This window comes from Cyprinus carpio, chromosome A24, assembly GCF_018340385.1.
Source record: "Cyprinus carpio isolate SPL01 chromosome A24, ASM1834038v1, whole genome shotgun sequence".
NCBI classification, from domain to species: Eukaryota; Metazoa; Chordata; class Actinopteri; order Cypriniformes; family Cyprinidae; genus Cyprinus; species Cyprinus carpio.
In genome coordinates, this window is record NC_056595.1 from 24,724,240 (window position 1) to 24,743,716 (window position 19,477).

Consider the following 19,477-nt stretch of genomic DNA (forward strand, 5'->3'; position numbering starts at 1 on the left):
AACACTCTAGAAACCACACAGAAACACCCTAGTAACCACCCGAACACTCTAGAAACCACACAGAAACACCCTAGTAACCACCCAAACACTCTAGAAACCACACAGAAACACCCTGGTAACCACCCGAACACTCTAGAAACCACACAGAAACACCCTAGTGACCACCCGAACACTCTAGAAACCACACAGGAAACACCCTGGTAACCACCCGAACACCCAAAACTCTAGAAACCACACAGAAACACCCTAGTAACCACCCGAACACTCTAGAAACCACACAGAAACACCCTAGTGACCACCCGAACACTCTAGAAACCACACAGAAACACCCTAGTAACCACCCGAACACCCAAACACTCTAGAAACAACACAGAAACACCCTAGTAACCACCCGAACACTCTAGAAACCACACAGAAACACCCTGGTAACCACCCGAACAATCTAGAAACCACACAGAAACACCCTAGTAACCACCCGAACACTCTAGAAACCACACAGAAACACCCTGGTAACCACCCAAACACTCTAGAAACCACACAGAAACACCCTAGTAACCACCCGAACACTCTAGAAACCACACAGAAACACCCTAGTAACCACCCGAACACTCTAGAAACCACACAGAAACACCCTAGTAACCACCCGAACACTCTAGAAACCCACACAGAAACACCCTAGTAACCACCCGAACACTCTAGAAACCACACAGAAACACCCTAGTAACCACCCGAACACTCTAGAAACCACACAGTAACACCCTAGTAACCACCCGAACACTCTAGAAACCACATAGAAACACCCTAGTAACCACCTAAACACTCAACCAATCAAAAATCCTAGCAACCAAATAACAACACATTACAAATCCTTAACTCTTAAGCAACAACATAGCAACACCCTGCAGATGACCTAGAACACCCTAACAACCCCATGGACACGCCTTAGAAACCAACCAGAGCATGCTAGCTACCACTCAAACTTCCTAGCAACCACCTAGAATCTCAGTTATTATTAACTAAAACTATTAAAAACCTGAAATAATTGAAATAAAGCTGAAATAAAATTAAACAAATATTAGAATGTAATCAAAATTATACAGAAATATAGCCTTGACTAACTGAAGTTGTATACTAAAATTACAAACTATAAATAAATAAACCTAAAGCTGAAATATAAATAAAACTTAAACAGTATAATTAAAAAAATAAAAATAATCTAATAAAAATGACAAAAGCACAAAAAAAGAAAAAGTAAAAAATTTAATGAAAACTAAAAAAAAATAAAAATAAAAGCTAATATTAATATTATATGATATAATTATCAATAAAAACTATAAAAGTTAAAAAATAATACTCTTCAAAAACATCTATTTAGAAGATACTAAATGTGCCAAGTGTACTTCACTTGTACTTATGATGCATCAAAGTACCATGGTATTACCATGAGTTTTTGAACATGGTACCATGCTATTCGTTCATGTTTTACCATCTTATCAACACTGTACCATGGTACCACCACAGTACTTCAGTAAAGACAGCACTTGATCCGTAACGTTTGACTGTACACATGTGTGACTGATTAATATTAATATGTTCGCATTGCTGTTTAATTCTGTAAGTGTTGGGCTCACAGCATCATCAGTGATGAATGGGTCAGGAGATAAAGGCCAGTAGGTCAGTCTGCGGAGAAAAAACATGCACTCATATACGGATCTGTCCACATGAGAGGAGATGATCTGTTGTCCTGAACAGACCCCCTGCAGACTCCAGACCGTACAGAGATGATTCCTTATGGTCACATGAGGACAGAAATAAAGCTCATGAAGCATCTACAACACTGAAAGGCAGAGGTCAAACCTACTGACCGTAGAGAGAGTGTGTGTGTGGTTTCCTCGTCCTCAGACGGTGTTTGCTGATGCTTCAGTCCTGAGCTGATTCCTTATAAGACCAAAGTACAATCAGAAGATGAACGGATGTGTGTTTCTCAAATACCGATCACTCTTCATGTGTGTGTGTGTGCATTTATGATGTATATAATTATATTGGGAGTTTTTAACTAAATGAAGGGATTTAAGTTCATTCATTTATTCATCAAGGACGAATTCAAAAGAGACGGTGAAGACATTTGTAATGTTAGAAAAGATTTCTATTTCAAATAAATGCTGTTCCTTTCAACTTTCTGTTCATCTGTGAATCTTGAAAAATACAAAGTATCACCGTATCCACAAAAATATTGTGCAGCACAACTGTTTTCAACATTGATAATAATCAGAAATGTTTCTTGAGAAGCAAATCATCATATTAGAATGATTTCTGAAGATCATGTGACACTGAAGACTGGAGTAATGATGCTGAAAATACAGCTGCACATCACAGAAATAAATTACAGTTTAACAGAGATTCACATAGAAAACAGCTGTTTTAAATTCTAATAATATTTGACAATACTAACAAAACATTAAATAAAAAAAACCCAACCTTGGTGTGGTCAGCATCTCCTTTTAAAAACATTTAAAATTTTACCAACACCAGATTTTTGAGCATTAGTGAATACACACACACACAAAATATATATATATATATATATATAAATATATTTATTTATGAGTGTGTGTGCTCTCTCTCGCTCTCTCTCTCTCTATTCTAATTATTTCACACACAAAGTTGGCAAGTCATTTTAGTCTCATGTTTACTACGTACAGGTTTAAATCTGATCATTATTCTACAAACTTGTATTACACCTGGAACTTTCCTAAGAAATAAGAAACACAGCCTAGGAGATTTCTAACCGAGCATATATATATTATATATATATATATATATATATATATATATATATATATATATATATATATATATATATATATATATAAAATCAATGTTAATTTCTAGAACATGAAGTTATGATTTGCAAAGCAAGAGAAAAATCTGCCGTTCCCGCACAACATGGGAGGAAGGTGACTTCCAGAAATCCGTGAAGTCTTTGGAGAGGTTTTTGTCGGGGAGAGGAATATCTTACTAAAATTGCCATGCTGGCAAACAAACTTTGAATGTGACTGGCTTGCAGAAAGTGCCGGGCGCTTGATCACTGTCTCGCTGCGGCACAGAACGCTGACGCAGCCGCCGCAGCCGGAGAGTCATGGGAGGTGAGTGTGAAAATAGCCCAGCGGAATCATGGGAGCTGTATTTCTCTCTGTGTAACTGGGTTAACAGCACGCGCGTTTGAATGCTACGATACCGTAAGGACAGCGGCGATTCTTCACCGCGCGAGCGTGATTTATCTGGACCGTGCTTTGAACAACAAATCCTGCTAACTAATGTGTTGTCTGTGCATTTACATAAGCGTGGCCTTGAGCGCGACCCACATACTCATATACAGGAGCGCATTCTCGTGTGGGAATCATTGTTAAAGCTAAACAGGACACTTACAGCCTTTATACGCCGGCAGAGCTGGAGGTCGAGAGCTTTCGTGTGACTGAAGAGCATAATGTGCATCTTTATCTTCATCTCTGTTTAAGTCGCTGTAGATGAAGGTCTGATTACAGACGGAGGTCAGATGTCAGTGGATGAAGGTCACCGGTGACATCCGCAGAACTGATCTCAGAAAACCATTAATGCATAAATATGAGTTATTACCTGCTGGATGAATGAATAAAACACATCGAAAAATCCCACAGATGCAGAGCAAAGGTCTTTTCATGTCAGACAAGAGGAAAACTGCCATCAACTGACCGAAACATCTTAGAAACTTCCTAGCAACCACCTAGGACATCTTAGCAACCTCTTAGGAACTACCTAGGACATCTTAGCAACCAGCCAGAACATCTTAGTAACCTCTTAGCAACCACCCAGAACATCTTAGCAACCTCTTAGGAACTACCTAGGACATCTTAGCAACCAGCCAGAACATCTTAGTAACCTCTTAGCAACCACCCAGAACATCTTAGCAACCTCTTAGGAACTACCTAGGACATCTTAGCAACCAGCCAGAACATCTTAGTAACCTCTTAGCAACCACCCAGAACATCTTAGCAACCTCTTAGCAACCTCTTAGGAACCACCTAGGACATCTTAGCAACCAGCCAGAACATCTTAGTAACCTCTTAGCAACCACCCAGAACATCTTAGCAACCTCTTAGCAACCTCTTAGGAACCACCTAGGACATCTTAGCAACCAGCCAGAACATCTTAGTAACCTCTTAGCAACCAGCCAGGACATCTTAGCATCCTCTTAGCAACCACCCAGAACATCTTAACAACCAGTCAGACCATCTTAGCAACATCTTAGCAACCAGCCAGAACATCTTAGCAACCTCTTAGCAACCACCTAGGACATCTTAGCAACCAGCCAGGACATCTTAGCAACCTCTTAGCAACCACCTACGACATCTTAGCAACCAGCCAGAACATCTTAGCAACCTCTTAGCAACCACCTAGAACATCTTAGCAACCAGCCAGGACATCTTAGCAACCTCTTAGCAACCACCTAGAACATCTTAGCAACCAGCCAGAACATCTTAGCAACCTCTTAGCAACCACCTAGGACATCTTAGCAACCAGCCAGAACATCTTAGCAACCTCTTAGCAACCACCTAGGACATCTTAGCAACCAGCCAGGACATCTTAGCAACCTCTTAGCAACCCCCCTAGAACATCTTAGCAACCAGCCAGAACATCTTAGCAACCTCTTAGCAACCACCTAGGACATCTTAGCAACCAGCCAGGACATCTTAGCAACCTCTTAGCAACCAGCCAGACCATCTTAGCAACCTTTTAGCAACCAGCCAGGACATCTTAGCAACCTCTTAGCAACCACCTAGAACATCTTAGCAACCAGCCAGGACATCTTAGCAACCACCTAGAACATCTTAGCAACCAGCCAGAACATCTTAGCAACCTCTTAGCAACCACCTAGGACATCTTAGCAACCAGCCAGGACATCTTAGCAACCTCTTAGCAACCACCTAGGACATCTTAGCAACCAGCCAGGACATCTTAGCAACCTCTTAGCAACCACCTAGAACATCTTAGCAACCAGCCAGAACATCTTAGCAACCTCTTAGCAACCACCTAGGACATCTTAGCAACCAGCCAGGCATCTTAGCAACCTCTTAGCAACCACCAGACCATCTTAGCAACCTTTTAGCAACCAGCCAGGACATCTTAGCAACCACCTAGAACATCTTAGCAACCAGCCAGAACATCTTAGCAACCTCTTAGCAACCACCTAGGACATCTTAGCAACCAGCCAGGACATCTTAGCATCCTCTTTAGCACCACCTAGGACATCTTAGCAACCAGCCAGGAATCTTAGCAACCTCTTAGCAACCAACCACAACAACCCACCAACCAGCCAGAACATCTTAGCAACCTCTTAGCAACCACCTAGGACATCTTAGCAACCAGCCAGGACATCTTAGCAACCTCTTAGCAACCAGCCAGACCATCTTAGCAACCTTTTAGCAACCAGCCAGGACATCTTAGCAACCACCTAGAACATCTTAGCAACCAGCCAGAACATCTTAGCAACCTCTTAGCAACCACCTAGGACATCTTAGCAACCTCCTAACAACCAGAACAGTGTTGTTGAATGTGTAACTAATATGAATAGCTTTTTTTTTTTTTTAACATAAATAAAAACTGTGGAAGAAAGTTTTTGCAACTAAATAAAAAAAGGTAATTGCGACTTTTCATCTCACAATTCTGACTTTTTTTCTCACAATTCTTTTCTCAGAATTGCAGGATATTAAACTCACAATTGCGAGTTACAAAGTCAGAATTGTGTTATAGACTTGCAATTGTGAGCAAAAATTAAATACATAAATAAAAAAAACCAAAAAAATAAACAAACAAATATAAAAAAAAAAATAATAACATCAAAAAATAAACTCAGTTGTGCGAATAAAGACAGAATTGTGTGATGTAAACTCGCAAATAAAGTCACAATTGCGAGAAAAAAGTCAAGAATTGTGAGCAACTACCTTTATTTTTTATTCACTGGGCTTCTATAAAAATCAGCTCTGATTATGTAAATAAAATGCTAAGTGACTACAGATCTAATCAGACATAGTGAATAATAATAAAAGCATCTGCTGAAGTGCATAAATGTAAATAAAACAAAACCAGCTGATTTCTGACTCTGCTCTGGAGGTCACTGAGGTCACACGAACTCACATGACCTCTGACCTTCAGTGAACATCTCACAAAGAGGTCACATGATCACAGGAATCCGCAGAAACAATCTCCTCGGCACAAAGATGAGAAAAATCACATTTACACAGCTGATGTTTGTTATTATCCAGGTAACCAGCTCGACACGTTTAACTAGCAGCTGATCGAGAAGATGTTTTCCCCAGAATGAAAACCTGGTGCTACTCTGACAAGTTCAGCAGACTCAGACATCTCCTGTGTTTTCCTGCGCCGCAATCTGAACGTCAAATGCAGTTAGACGCGACTCCTGTCAGAAGGGTTCAGTGCAGCTGCGGCGAGATGCGATACTGCGAGTCCTTCGTCAGACCAGACGAGACGAGAGACCCTGAGCGCTGAAGACATTGATTTTAAGATCAGATCAAATCATTCGTGCAACTAACAGCAACACCAGCAGTGCTGGGCGGTAACGGATTACATGTCATCAGATTACATTCTAAAATACTCAAACAGATTACAGTTACTTTTTATGGATTACGTGATTACAGATTATACACATAATGGCAGAATATTATTCATAATGTATCAATTCTCTCTAATTCTTATTTTTTTCTCTTTAAAATGTTCCTTTCTAAAAAAAAATACTCACAAAAAACACAAAAAATTTACAAAATAGAACGGTCATTTAAAAACAATAAAAAAAAATTAATATAAATTAATAATTAGTTATTTACTTTATTATGCAAATTAGATTCTTAAAATTACTGAATATATATTCATGTTTACTTACAATTCAGTCAATTATTGGCACTGACATCTTAGCAACCTCCTAGCAATCCCCCAAAACATCTTAGCAACCACCTAGATCACCTTAGCAACCTCCTAGCAACCACCCTAAACCCCTTAGCAACCTTCTAGCAACCACCCAGAACCTCCTAACAACCAGAGCATCTTAACCCACACCATTTTAGCAACCTCCTAACAACCACACAGAACACCTTAGCAATCTCCTAGCAACCACCCTAAACCCATTAGCAACCTTCTAGCAACCTCCCAGAACCTCATTAAACTGCCCAGACCATCTTAGCAACCTTCTAGCAACCACCCAGAACTGCCCAGACCATCTTAGCAACCTTCTAGCAACCACCCAGAACTGCCCAGACCATCTTAGCAACCTCCTAGCAACCACACAGAACACCTAAGCAACCTGCTAGTAACCACCCTAAACCCCTTAGCAACCACCCAGAACATCCTAACCGCCCAGAACACCTTAGCAACCTCTTAGCAACCACCCAGAACACCTTAGCAACCTCGTAGCAACCACACAGAACACCTAAGCAACCTTCTAGCAACCACCCTAAACCCCTTAGCAACCACCCAGAACATCCTAACCGCCCAGAACACCTTAGCAACCCCCTAGCAACCACCCTAAACCCCTTAGCAACCACCCAGAACATCCTAACCGCCCAGAACACCTTAGCAACCTCTTAGCAACCACCCAGAACACCTTAGCAACCACCCAGAACATCCTAACCGCCCAGAACACCTTAGCAACCCCCTAGCAACCACCCTAAACACCTTAGCAACCTCCTAGCAACCACACAGAACACCTTAGCAACCTCCTAGCAACCACACAGAACACCTAAGCAACCTTCTAGCAACCACCCAGAACATCCTTATTGCCCAGAACACCTTAGCAACCTCCTAGCAACCACACAGAACATCTTAGCAACCTCCTAGCAACCACACAGAACACCTAAGCAACCTTCTAGTAACCACCCTAAACCCCTTAGCAACCACCCAGAACCTCCTAACCGCCCAGAACACCTTAGCAACCCCCTAGCAACCCAAACATAACACCTAAGCAACCTTCTAGTAACCACACTAAACCCCTTAGCAACCTCCTAGCAACCACCCAGAACCTCCTAACCGCCCAGAACACCTTAGCAACCCCCTAGCAACCAAACATAACACCTAAGCAACCTTCTAGTAACCACCCTAAACCCCTTAGCAACCACCCAGAACCTCCTAACCGCCCAGAACACCTTAGCAACCCCCTAGCAACCAAACATAACACCTAAGCAACCTTCTAGTAACCACACTAAACCCCTTAGCAACCTCCTAGCAACCACCCAGAACCTCCTAACCGCCCAGAACACCTTAGCAACCTCCTAGCAACCACACAGAACACATAAGCAACCTCCTAGTAACCACCCTAAACCCTCCAGAACATCTTAGCAACCAAGACTACCTTAGCAACCACCCAGAACACCTTAGCAACTTCCTAGTGACCAAAAAATAAAGTATAATAAAATAAAATAAATAAAAATACTGCATAAAATAACTGAAATTATATCAATATTTATTTAGAATTCAGACGATTATTGGCAGTGGTTATTGTTCAAAAATCTCAAAATGATCAAACAACACAAAATTCCCAGTACTTACGATTTTCTTAATTTCCAAGATGAATCTAGCACGATAAGCAAAACAACAGCAGCAAATAAGAAACACAAGACTTTATTAGTGATCAACCCAATGTTTCAAGTAACTTTCAGACTCTCTGAGTGTGTGTCTGGTCCCACTGATGAATGTTTAACGAATGCTAAAACAACAATTAAAAAATAAACAAAATACTGCGATGCAATGAAGGAAAACTATCAAATTCAGCACTCTCATGGCTCTGGTTTCTTCTCGCGCTCCTCTTTCTCTTCGAGCTCTCGTTTCTTCTCCAGGTAGAGGTTGCTCAGGTAGTGGTCAGGTGTGACGCCTGCATCCTTCAGCTCCGTCATGATCTTCTCCAGCCGCGCGAGGGTCCTGGCGCTGGCCACCTTCCGGCCGCTGATGTACAGCGTGAAGCGCTCGAGGTCAATGAGCTGGCAGGAGTCCACGTCACACAGGTTCTTCAGCCGCTCGCGTCGCTCCACAGCCACAAACGGGGAAGAAAGAAACGTCAGGCCGGACATGCGCTCCAGATCAGACAGACTCACCTGAAACTCTGTCAGCGGACGCTCGAAGCCGATCGGAGCGTTCGGGACAACAAACGCTCCGAGAGCCAGAGAGTCCGGAGACGAGTCGTTCTGAGCCAGGATGACTTTGTAGAGATGAGTGGGAACTGCAACGTCGTCCTTCCCGATCAGCTGAAACGTAGATTGCAAACGCTGGTGTTCAGTGCAATATATAAGAATTACTTCTTGCACTTATTTGATCAAAAATACTGTAAAAAATGTGAAATATTATTGTTATTTAAAATAACTGTTTTCTGTGTGAATCTCTGTTAAAGTGTAATTTATTTCTGTGATGTGCAGCTGTATTTTCAGCATCATTACTCCAGTCTTCAGTGTCACATGATCTTCAGAAATCATTCTAATATGATGATTTGCTGCTCAAGAAACATTTCTGATTATTATCAATGTTTAAAACAGTTGTGCTGCACAATATTTTTGTGGAAAATGTGATGCATTTTTTTTTCGGGATTCACAGATGAACAGAAAGTTCAAAAGAACAGTGTTCATTTGAAATAGAAATATTTTGTAACATTATAAATGTCTTTACTGGCACTTTTGATCAATTTAATGCATCCTTGATGAATAAAAAAAAAAAAAAAAAAAAAAAAAAAATTGACCCCAAAACTTTTGAATGGAAAAAAAAAAATAATAATAATAAAAGTAAAATAAAAACAATAAAAAATAAAATATATTTTATATATAATTCATATGTAAAATATTTATTAAAAAAAAATAAAAAAATCATGAGTTACTTTATTCATACATAAAAGGTGTCAACATTCACTTGCTCTCTAGATTTAAAGCTGAACATTATTTTTCCTTAAACATGATTATTTGAACAGTTTCCGTGCATTAAAACTGAATGTGGAAGGACACTGTCAAGCTTTAAAAAAGTAGAAAAAGGCAACATTACAGCAATCCATATGACTTGTGCATCATTTATGACTTAATATAATATAGTAACAATTAATAGTGTCTTACAGACTACTATTATGGTACTTTTTTGTCATTTTTGAATCTCGACAGCATCTGTCCCCCCATTATCAGGAAAAGAGCAGCATGAATATACTTCTAAACATCTGCTTTTCAACAATCAGGTGAATTATTCCTTCAAGTATGATTTAAGGATGAGATGAGATGGATTATCATTTCAGAGGAAGAGAAACTCTAATCTGATTAAACTAGCGTTTGATGTCTCGAGCTCAGCAGGAACTCATGAAGAGCAGCAGCGCCGCCTACTGGACGCGTATTATTATTACAGCTGCGTTTTTTAATGAACTTTTCAAAAGCCTTCACTTCCCAGAATAAACAAAAATAAGGAGACCTAGCATGTCTGCGTGAAGCTGAAGTGTTCAGAACAGAAAAAAATTAATAAAAAATAGGATTTTAAGGATATTCTTTATATAATAATAATAATAATAATCCATGATGTTTGTCATTTTCTTAATGAAATGATCTACTGACATATGCTATTTGCCTTTAATTTTACAATGGTATTTCTATATTTTTCTCTTAATTTCCTTTCTAAAGAAAAAAACTCCCAAGAAATCAAATATATATATATATATACAAATTACACTTGTATGTGTCATCTGCCTTATTTTTGTTATTTCTCTAGGAATATGCTTAATTATGAAGAAAAAATGCTTTAAAAAAATCTGACAAAGTTTTATAATACCATGATGTGTAGTTTTCTTAAAATTATCCATTGACATGAATTTATTGTATTTGCATTAATTTCCATTTTTTGCAAATTTCCATTGAAAATACATTAAAAATAAATTAAACACAAAATTAACCATTATAAATTCCTTTTCCTTAAAAGCACTTAAAAGTGCTTTGCTTTATTACAAAGACAAAAAAATATAAACAAATTATACTGACCGTGTTATTGGCCTTATTCTCTTATTATATGCTTTATTACACAGAAAAATGCTAAAAAAAAATCAGACAAAATTTTATACAAAATTAGAGACTTTAAAGACATGAATACATGCAATAATAATAATTATTATTATTTTTGATGTGTCTCTTTTTTTAATTTCTTTGATTCCTTTTTGATTTTTGTGTTAACGGTTCATTACAAAGAAAAAAAAAAGTTTTAAACGGACTTGATTTTAAAGAGATATTCTTGATTTAAGCCCTAATAACGCTCATTTCTTCACACGGTGTTGGACGGAAAGGCCGCTGTGGGTCTGACCTGATAGCAGACGGTTCTGCTGCCGTTCTCGAGCGTCCGCGGCAGCAGCAGCGGTCCAGAGACGATCCAGACGTGACTGAAGCTCTGCGTCAGATCTCTGCAGTACATCTCCAGCCTTAAAAACACATCATCACAAGCAGCACCCACAAACACAAACACCAAAAACACAGGCTCTCAAACAAAACAGACCCATAACACAACCCCGCTCTCTTATTCCTAGCTCTACGATGGACTATACAGAAAAAATATAACCTCCATCCATCGCTCGCTGTCCACAGAAACATCAGAATAACTACGAGTACAGTGCACTGTGAACACTGTGGTATTAGTTTTACATGAACAAACACATCTCACACACGGTTTATTGACGTATTCGTACTCATCATGCTTACATTGATTACAGCAGTTCATGATGTTTTGAGTTTTGAGATATATTTGTATATTTGTCTTAGCAGCTACAGTTTATTTCAGGGTGTGTATTTCATGAAGTTTTTCATTTTATGTCCCTTTTTATTATTCGTTTATTCATTCATTCATTCATTTATAAATAAATCAATGCATTTCATGCCTTATTTATTTGTGCTTTTATTTCTTTGCAGTTATTTATTCATTGAAGCATTCTATTATGCATTAAATAATTTCATTATAAATGCATTTTAGTCTGTTAAATCCCTTTATAAAGTTGAAGCATGCTCATCTTCAAATATATACAGTACACACACACACACACACACACACACACAATAATAATAACAATAATTGTGTATTTCAGTTCATATTTCCTGGGTTTTTTTATTTTAAGGCGTTTCACATCATCCTTTTTCATTTTACATGAGAAAATAAATGTATTTTCTATTAATAAATGCTTTCATTTCTCTGCACTTTTATTTATTTATTGCAGCATTCTATAATGCATCTAATAATCTCATTTAATAAATATATCTATATTTATTTTAGTCTGTTAAATCCCTCCATTAATGTGAAGCACGCTCATGTCTAAATAAATAAATAAATAATAATAAAAAAATTATAATATAATATATACACACAACACCAACAACAATAATGTATAATAAATGTATAATAATATATATAAGTGCGTATTTCATTTTTTTCTTTTTATTTTAGGTCATATTTCATGTGGCATTTCACATGGATAAAAAATTTTATCACAATAAAAAAATATATATTTTTTTATTTTATTTAAAAAAAATTTCACAATAATAACAATAATAATTATGTATAATAATGTAATAAATAATAATGTATATTTCAGTTCATATTTCATGGGCTTTTTTCATTCTAAGGCGTATTTCACATCATCCTTTTTCATTTTACATGAAAAAATAAATGCATTTTCTATTTATAAATGCTTTCATTTCATTGCACTTTTATTTATTGCAACATTAACGCATTTAATAATTTCAATATATATTTAAATCCCAAGTTGAAGCATGTTAATGTATAATATATAATAATAATAATATAAATGTATGATATAACTGTGTATTTCAGTTCACATTTCATGTTTTTTTTTTATTTTAAGGCTCATTTTGTGTGCTTTTTTCATTTTACATGAAAAAAAGTATTTTCTATTAATGTTAAAATGCTTTCATTTCTTTGCACTTTTATTGATTTATTGCAGCATTCTATAATGCATCTAACAATCTCATTTAATATATATATATATATATTTATTTTAGTCTGTTAAATCCCTCCATAAATGTGAAGCATGCTCATGTCTAAATAAATAAATAAATAAATAAATAAATGTATAATAAATGAATAATAACTATATATTTGTGTGGTATTTTATGTGCTTTTTCTATTTTGCATGAGAAACTAAATGTATATTAATGCATTATTTATTTCTCTGTTCTTGTCTGATTTCTGTGTGCTGTGTGAGACCTCAGAGCTCTTGTTGTCTCCGGCGGGGGCCATGTGTCCGCGCGACCAGCCGCTGCGCAGGTAATCCGTGTTTCCGTGCCGCGTGAAGAGCTTCCGAGAACGCCGGGGTCGGGTCTGAATCTGCAGTGTTTTCTGTCTGCGTGACCTGTGGAGGAGGGACGGAGTCAGCGAGAGTCTCCGGCGCATGCGTGCGGTGTTCACAACTCCCACTCACCCAGCAATCCCCTGAAGCTGGCTCAGGTGTTCTGCCACCCCCGCGCGGGCGTCCGCGCGCGTCTGATCGTTTCGACAGAGCGTGGTTCAGCGTAGAACCGGGTCTCAGCGCCGCTTTCTGCGGAAAGCCCGAGAAGCGCTCGATGGGACGAGCGAGCTGTCTGGAGATTTACACAACAGCAAGCATCTTCAAACGTTCACTACTGAAGGATATAAAGATCGGATCAGATTAATGCACTAAACTCTAACGCACAATAAAATAAAAAAACTAAATAAAATAAAATAAGAAATTATTTATGCACAAAACAAAAATTATAAATTTAACATACAAAAACAAACTCTAAAAAAAAAAAAAAAAGTAAAAAAATAAATAATAAATAAATAAGTGATCGTTTTACAATATTATTTACAAAAAAAATAATAATAGAGTATTTTGCATATCCTACAAAATACTACTGAGATTTATTCAGATTTAAGAGAAATATATTTTATATAGCTGTTTATTTTTTCAGTCCACAAAATTCACATTTTGCATTTGTTTTATCATATTTTATTTTAAATTTGTATTTTTTGGTATTTTTATTTTTTTATTTAATTTAATTGAAAGTTAATTTTGGAAACTTTTAAGTTTATTTATTTTTTTTTTTTTTGGAAGATTATTTTATAAAATGAAACATTTTTTGTTTGTTTATTTTGGAAGTTTATTTCATAAGATTATGTATTTTTATTTTTATTTTGGATGGGTTTAAAAATCTATATCAACAGAAAACTGGGTTGAATGATAGAAAGGTGTATTTTTTTTATTTATTTATATATATATATATATATATATATATATATATATATATATATATATATATATATATATATATATATATATATATATTTCCTATATTAAATTATACATAATTAATAAAAAAAAACATTAACAAAATAACATTAACATTATCCAAATAATAAAAAAAGTTAAATAACATCATAAAAACAAAAAGCAAAATAAGAATTTAGCTAACCAACCTAACCAAATTTCTTATAAATTATAAATGACTTTAAATTATAAATGAACCTTTTGAAAAAAATAATAATAATAAAACTAAGAAAATAAAAATAAAACATTGTAATTTTTTTTTCATTCTGAATAGACACAATAATAAAAAAATAAAACCGTAAAAAATACAAAAATACATAAAATAAGTAAATAAATAATTATTTTTCCAGAACAATAAGCGATGGAAATATTTAAAAGCTTTATGCGTGTAGTAAAAGTTTAAGGTTTGTTCATTTTACAGAAACAAACTTAAAAAAAAAATATATAATAATAATAATAATAATATGTGACCCCGGTCTCGCTTTATGGATGTACATGAACTAATAATTGTTATATAAACGTGTGCGGTCATATCTCTTTATTATTCAGTAAAGTGTCTCTTTGTGATGTTTTACCTGGAGTCTGTTTCCTGCTCTTCATACAAATAGGTTTGAGATGAGCTGCGACACCGGGGGGGGGGAAGTGGCGCCCGAGCACAAGCCGCAGACGAACTCACCGAGATCACCACTCGGCGCGCATCACGAAATATCACACTTAATGATGATTTTAAATCAAAAATCCCATCAGACACGAAACAGAAACAGAAACACAAACACACGCGACTCAGCCCGCGAAGAAGAGCGCAGCTGCAGCAGTCACCTGCGGCCGAGACACGCAACAACACAAGAACTACACATAACACAACGCAACAACACAAGAACTGCTCCGAGCGCTGCATCACACTGTGATCTATATTATATTATATTATTATATTATATTATATTATGTTATATTATATTATATTATATTATATTATATTATATCATACTATATATTATAGATCAGTGATTACAGCTGGACTTTAGACTAACATACACATGCACTCATGATCTCAGAAGCATTATGACGTGTAATAATGATCATTATATATTAGTTAATTATATATATTATTTAATTTTGTTATTTTCAATTAAATTATTGTTAAATTTATATTTATATATAAATAGTTTTTTTTTCATATTTAATTCAACAATTTAAATATAAAAATTAATATATAATAAATATTTTATTATATAATAGTTTTATATTTAATTTTGGGTTTTCAAAATATTATATTTATATTTAACTTGCTGATTTCAAATTCATATTTTAATTTATAATTTTTTAATATAAATGTATTAACTCTATATTTCATTCTATGATACAACATTCATATTTATTAATTACATTTAAATACAAACGTGAAATTAACATTTAAATATAAAATTAATATATATTTAATTAATTATATATATATAATATATATATATATATATATATATATATATATATATATATATATATATATATATATATATATATAATATATATATATATAATTTTTATAGTATATATGCAATTTTTTTTTATTGTAACATATGTTAAATAATGAATGTATTAAGTATATCATGTATTTATAATATCAACATTCATAATTTTAACAAATACTTAATTTCAATACATTACATTTGTATTTAATTAAATTAACAAATTTACATATAAAAAATTACATTTATTAAACATTAAGTATTTAATTATATTAGTTTTATACTGAATTTTGTTAATTTCAATACATTACATTTGTATTTAATTTGTTAATTTCAAATATATATTTTAATTATTAAACATGAACCTGCCATTAATTACATTTAATCGTATATAATAGTTTTAATATTGCATGTTTAATTTTTGATTGCAACTTTATATTTAATAATTAAATATCTAATAATATGAAATAGATTAAAAATACATGTATATACTAAAATATTTTTTTAATACATACTTATTTCATATAGTTATACAACCGGTTGAGTCTGATTCTATCCTATCTATCTATAGAAATAACTAATACATAATAATAATAATATATAATAAATAAGTAATACATTGTACTGCTGCGTGTATCAACCACATTGTTGCTTTTTTTTGTGAAGAGGGGTTAAACAGATTTCAGAGATGAACACGCAGCTCAAATGATGCGGTTATCAGTATTTAATTAGTGTACGTTCCAATATACAAAAAGATAAAGTGAAATAATCTTTCTAGTGTTTTGTCTAGAGCGGTCGGTCTGTGCGTTGTTTCAAACACCCTGGCATCAATCTGTGTCCCTCACATTCATCACTGGTATTATTGCTGGCAGACCAGTGTCGGCGGAGAAACGAGCACAGTCTGATGCTCAGCTCTACATCACCACAGTAAAAAACAACGGCATCCACTGCAAACGCACTGGTGTTACAACGCTCCTGACAGGAAACAACGACGGCTGTGGATTCACCAGAGGCTTCTGACAGATAGAAACATTTAACATACTTCCAAAGTCCAGACATCACACGACCTCCACTCGCATTACATCCCGTCTTAGACAGATTTTTAGTATACTTTTCTGTTAAAATCAGTAGTAACAAGCCATGTCTGCTCTACAGTTTCAGCTACAATAGTGAAGATCACCTACACCACGTAACAGTTTCACATGATTCTGGAAAACGGAGAACAGCGTTTGAAACAGCAGCCCCTCGACAAACTCCGTCTCAACCTGACCGATCGTGGAGCAGGAGGAGTCAACACCTGGACTGAATCTTCTTCGGCGTTTTGACGAGTTATAATACGTATAATACAATAATAATAATAAAATAATAATATATATATATATATAGTATATATATTATATAATACTATATAGTATATTATATATAATATATAAATTTTATTATATCGATAATCTATGATACATACCATATAATATATAAAAAACAGATAACAAACACATCACACACATAAACCACAAAATAAAAAAAGAAAATGATCAAAAAGGAAAAAAAATACAAAATAAAATTGTAAAAAAAAATATAAACCACAAAAAACGAAAATTATGCAAAAAAAAACACGTACACAAATAAAATTGTTGAAAAAATATACTAAACACCCCCAAAACGAACATTATCAAAAAAGAAAAAAAAAAAACCCTACCAAAATTAAAATTGTAAAACAAATATATAAACCACTACAAACATGAAAAGTTTATCAAATAAAAGAAAAAAACTACAAACAAAATTGTAAAAAAAAATATATAAACCACAAAAACGAAAATTATCAAAAAAGAAAAAAAAAACCCCTACAACAATAAAATTTGTAAAAAATATTATAACCACAAAAAACCAATTTTATCAAAAAAAGAAAAAAAAATAAAAATAAAATTGTGAAAAAATATATAAACCACAAAATAAAAAGAAAATTATAAAAAAAAAAAAATACAAAATAAAATTTTGTATAAAAAATATATAAACCACATAAAAAAAAATTATCAAAAAGAAAAAAAACCTACCCTTCCTCCAAAATAAAACAAACTAGAAAAAATATATAAACCACAAAAACGAAAATTATCAAAAAAGAAAAAAAACTACAAAATAAAATTGTAAAAAAATATAAACCACAAAAACGAAAATTATCAAAAAAGAAAAAAAACTACAAAATAAAATTGTAAAAAAAATATATAAACCACAAAAATGAAAATTATCAAAAAAGAAAAAAACTACAAAATAAAATTGTAAAAAAAATATATAAACCACAAAAACGAAAATTATCAAAAAAGAAAAAAAAAACTACAAAATAAAATTGTGAAAAAATATATAAACCACAAAATAAAAAGAAAATTATAAAAAAAAAAAAATACAAAATAAAATTGTAAAAAAATATATAAACCACAAAAAAGAAAATTATCAAAAAAGAAAAAAAATATACAAAATAAAATTGTGAAAAAATATATAAACCACAAAATAAAATTGTGAAAAAATATATAAACCACAAAATAAGAAAGAAAATGATAAAAAAACAAAAAATAAAAAATAAAATAAAAAAAATTAAAAAAAACATTAAATATATTTTTTCCATATATTATATCCAAGATATATTATATATATAATATATCTTATATATATAGATACTAATAGATATATACTATATATAGATAGATATAGTGATTATTATATATGGAAAAAAATATTTTAATTTTCTAAGAAAATGCCTATTCAATATAAAAACAAAAACAATTACATTAAACTTAAAAGACTAAACATAAAATAAAAAATTAAAAAAAACAATAAGATAGATTTATTAACAGCTTTAGCTTTGGATATACTTGTTAAAATTAAAACTCCACAAACACTTTCACGTTTGGTTTTCATATCATAATAGAAAAATAAAGAAAGAACAGCCAAACTGAGCAGGTTTATATTATATTAAACGCTTCAAGTTTAAATAACCATCATTAACGACAATTGGAGCTTTTTAGGCATCTAAACTCATGCTTACACCGGATGACATATCATATACTCTTGTAATATTCCCAAAACTCAAACAATCCAGCTCAGATCTTTCGTGAGATTGTAATGAAGCACAGACGAATACATAGTTAAATCTGTGTGAGATTGTAATGAAGCACAGACGATGAGTTTGTGGAGTTTGTGGAGGGCTCGTCACAGCTATAAACACTGCTTCAGTGAGTTCTGAGGTAAAACCTGGACCAAAGATTGCATCCAGAGTTACAGCTGGTCCTTTTGAAGATTCACATTTTGATTATATCTATATAGAAGTTTTCCATATATATCTTCTATAGCTTCTTTTCTGCAGGTAAGAACAGCGAAGCGAGGCTCAGGCAGAGACAGAGAGAGAGACGTGACGCAGGCGCAGTGGTCGCTTCAGCGAGGCTCAGAAACACAGGCACGTTCCCTTCCCTCCTGACAGAAGACACGGATCATGAGTTCAGAAGCTCACGCAAACCATCTAAACACAACACATCTCAGAAAACTCATCCAATCACACCCAGGTCATATTTCACCACAAAAATCAATCACTAAAAATTATCTAATTTTACTCTTTTATATAAACATTAAAAAAAAATAATAAAAATAAAATAAATTAGAAAAATCTTTTTATTTC

At 33.9% G+C, this 19,477-nt stretch overlaps 1 protein-coding gene across 1 annotated transcript in view; it reads right to left on the bottom strand.

The window, feature by feature from the left end:
- Window positions 1-8,488: 8,488 nt before the first annotated feature.
- LOC122135480 (nuclease EXOG, mitochondrial-like) overlaps window positions 8,489-19,477 on the bottom strand; it is a 14,912-nt gene continuing 3,923 nt past the window's right edge. Inside the window, exons 3-6 of the mRNA XM_042714925.1 lie at window positions 13,478-13,637; window positions 13,264-13,353; window positions 11,356-11,526; window positions 8,489-9,287 (exon numbers count right to left, since the gene is read on the bottom strand). Coding sequence (XP_042570859.1) covers window positions 8,823-9,287; window positions 11,356-11,526; window positions 13,264-13,353; window positions 13,478-13,637 — 886 coding nt within the window. The 3' untranslated portion in view covers window positions 8,489-8,822. The remainder of the gene's footprint in view (window positions 9,288-11,355; window positions 11,527-13,263; window positions 13,354-13,477; window positions 13,638-19,477) is intronic.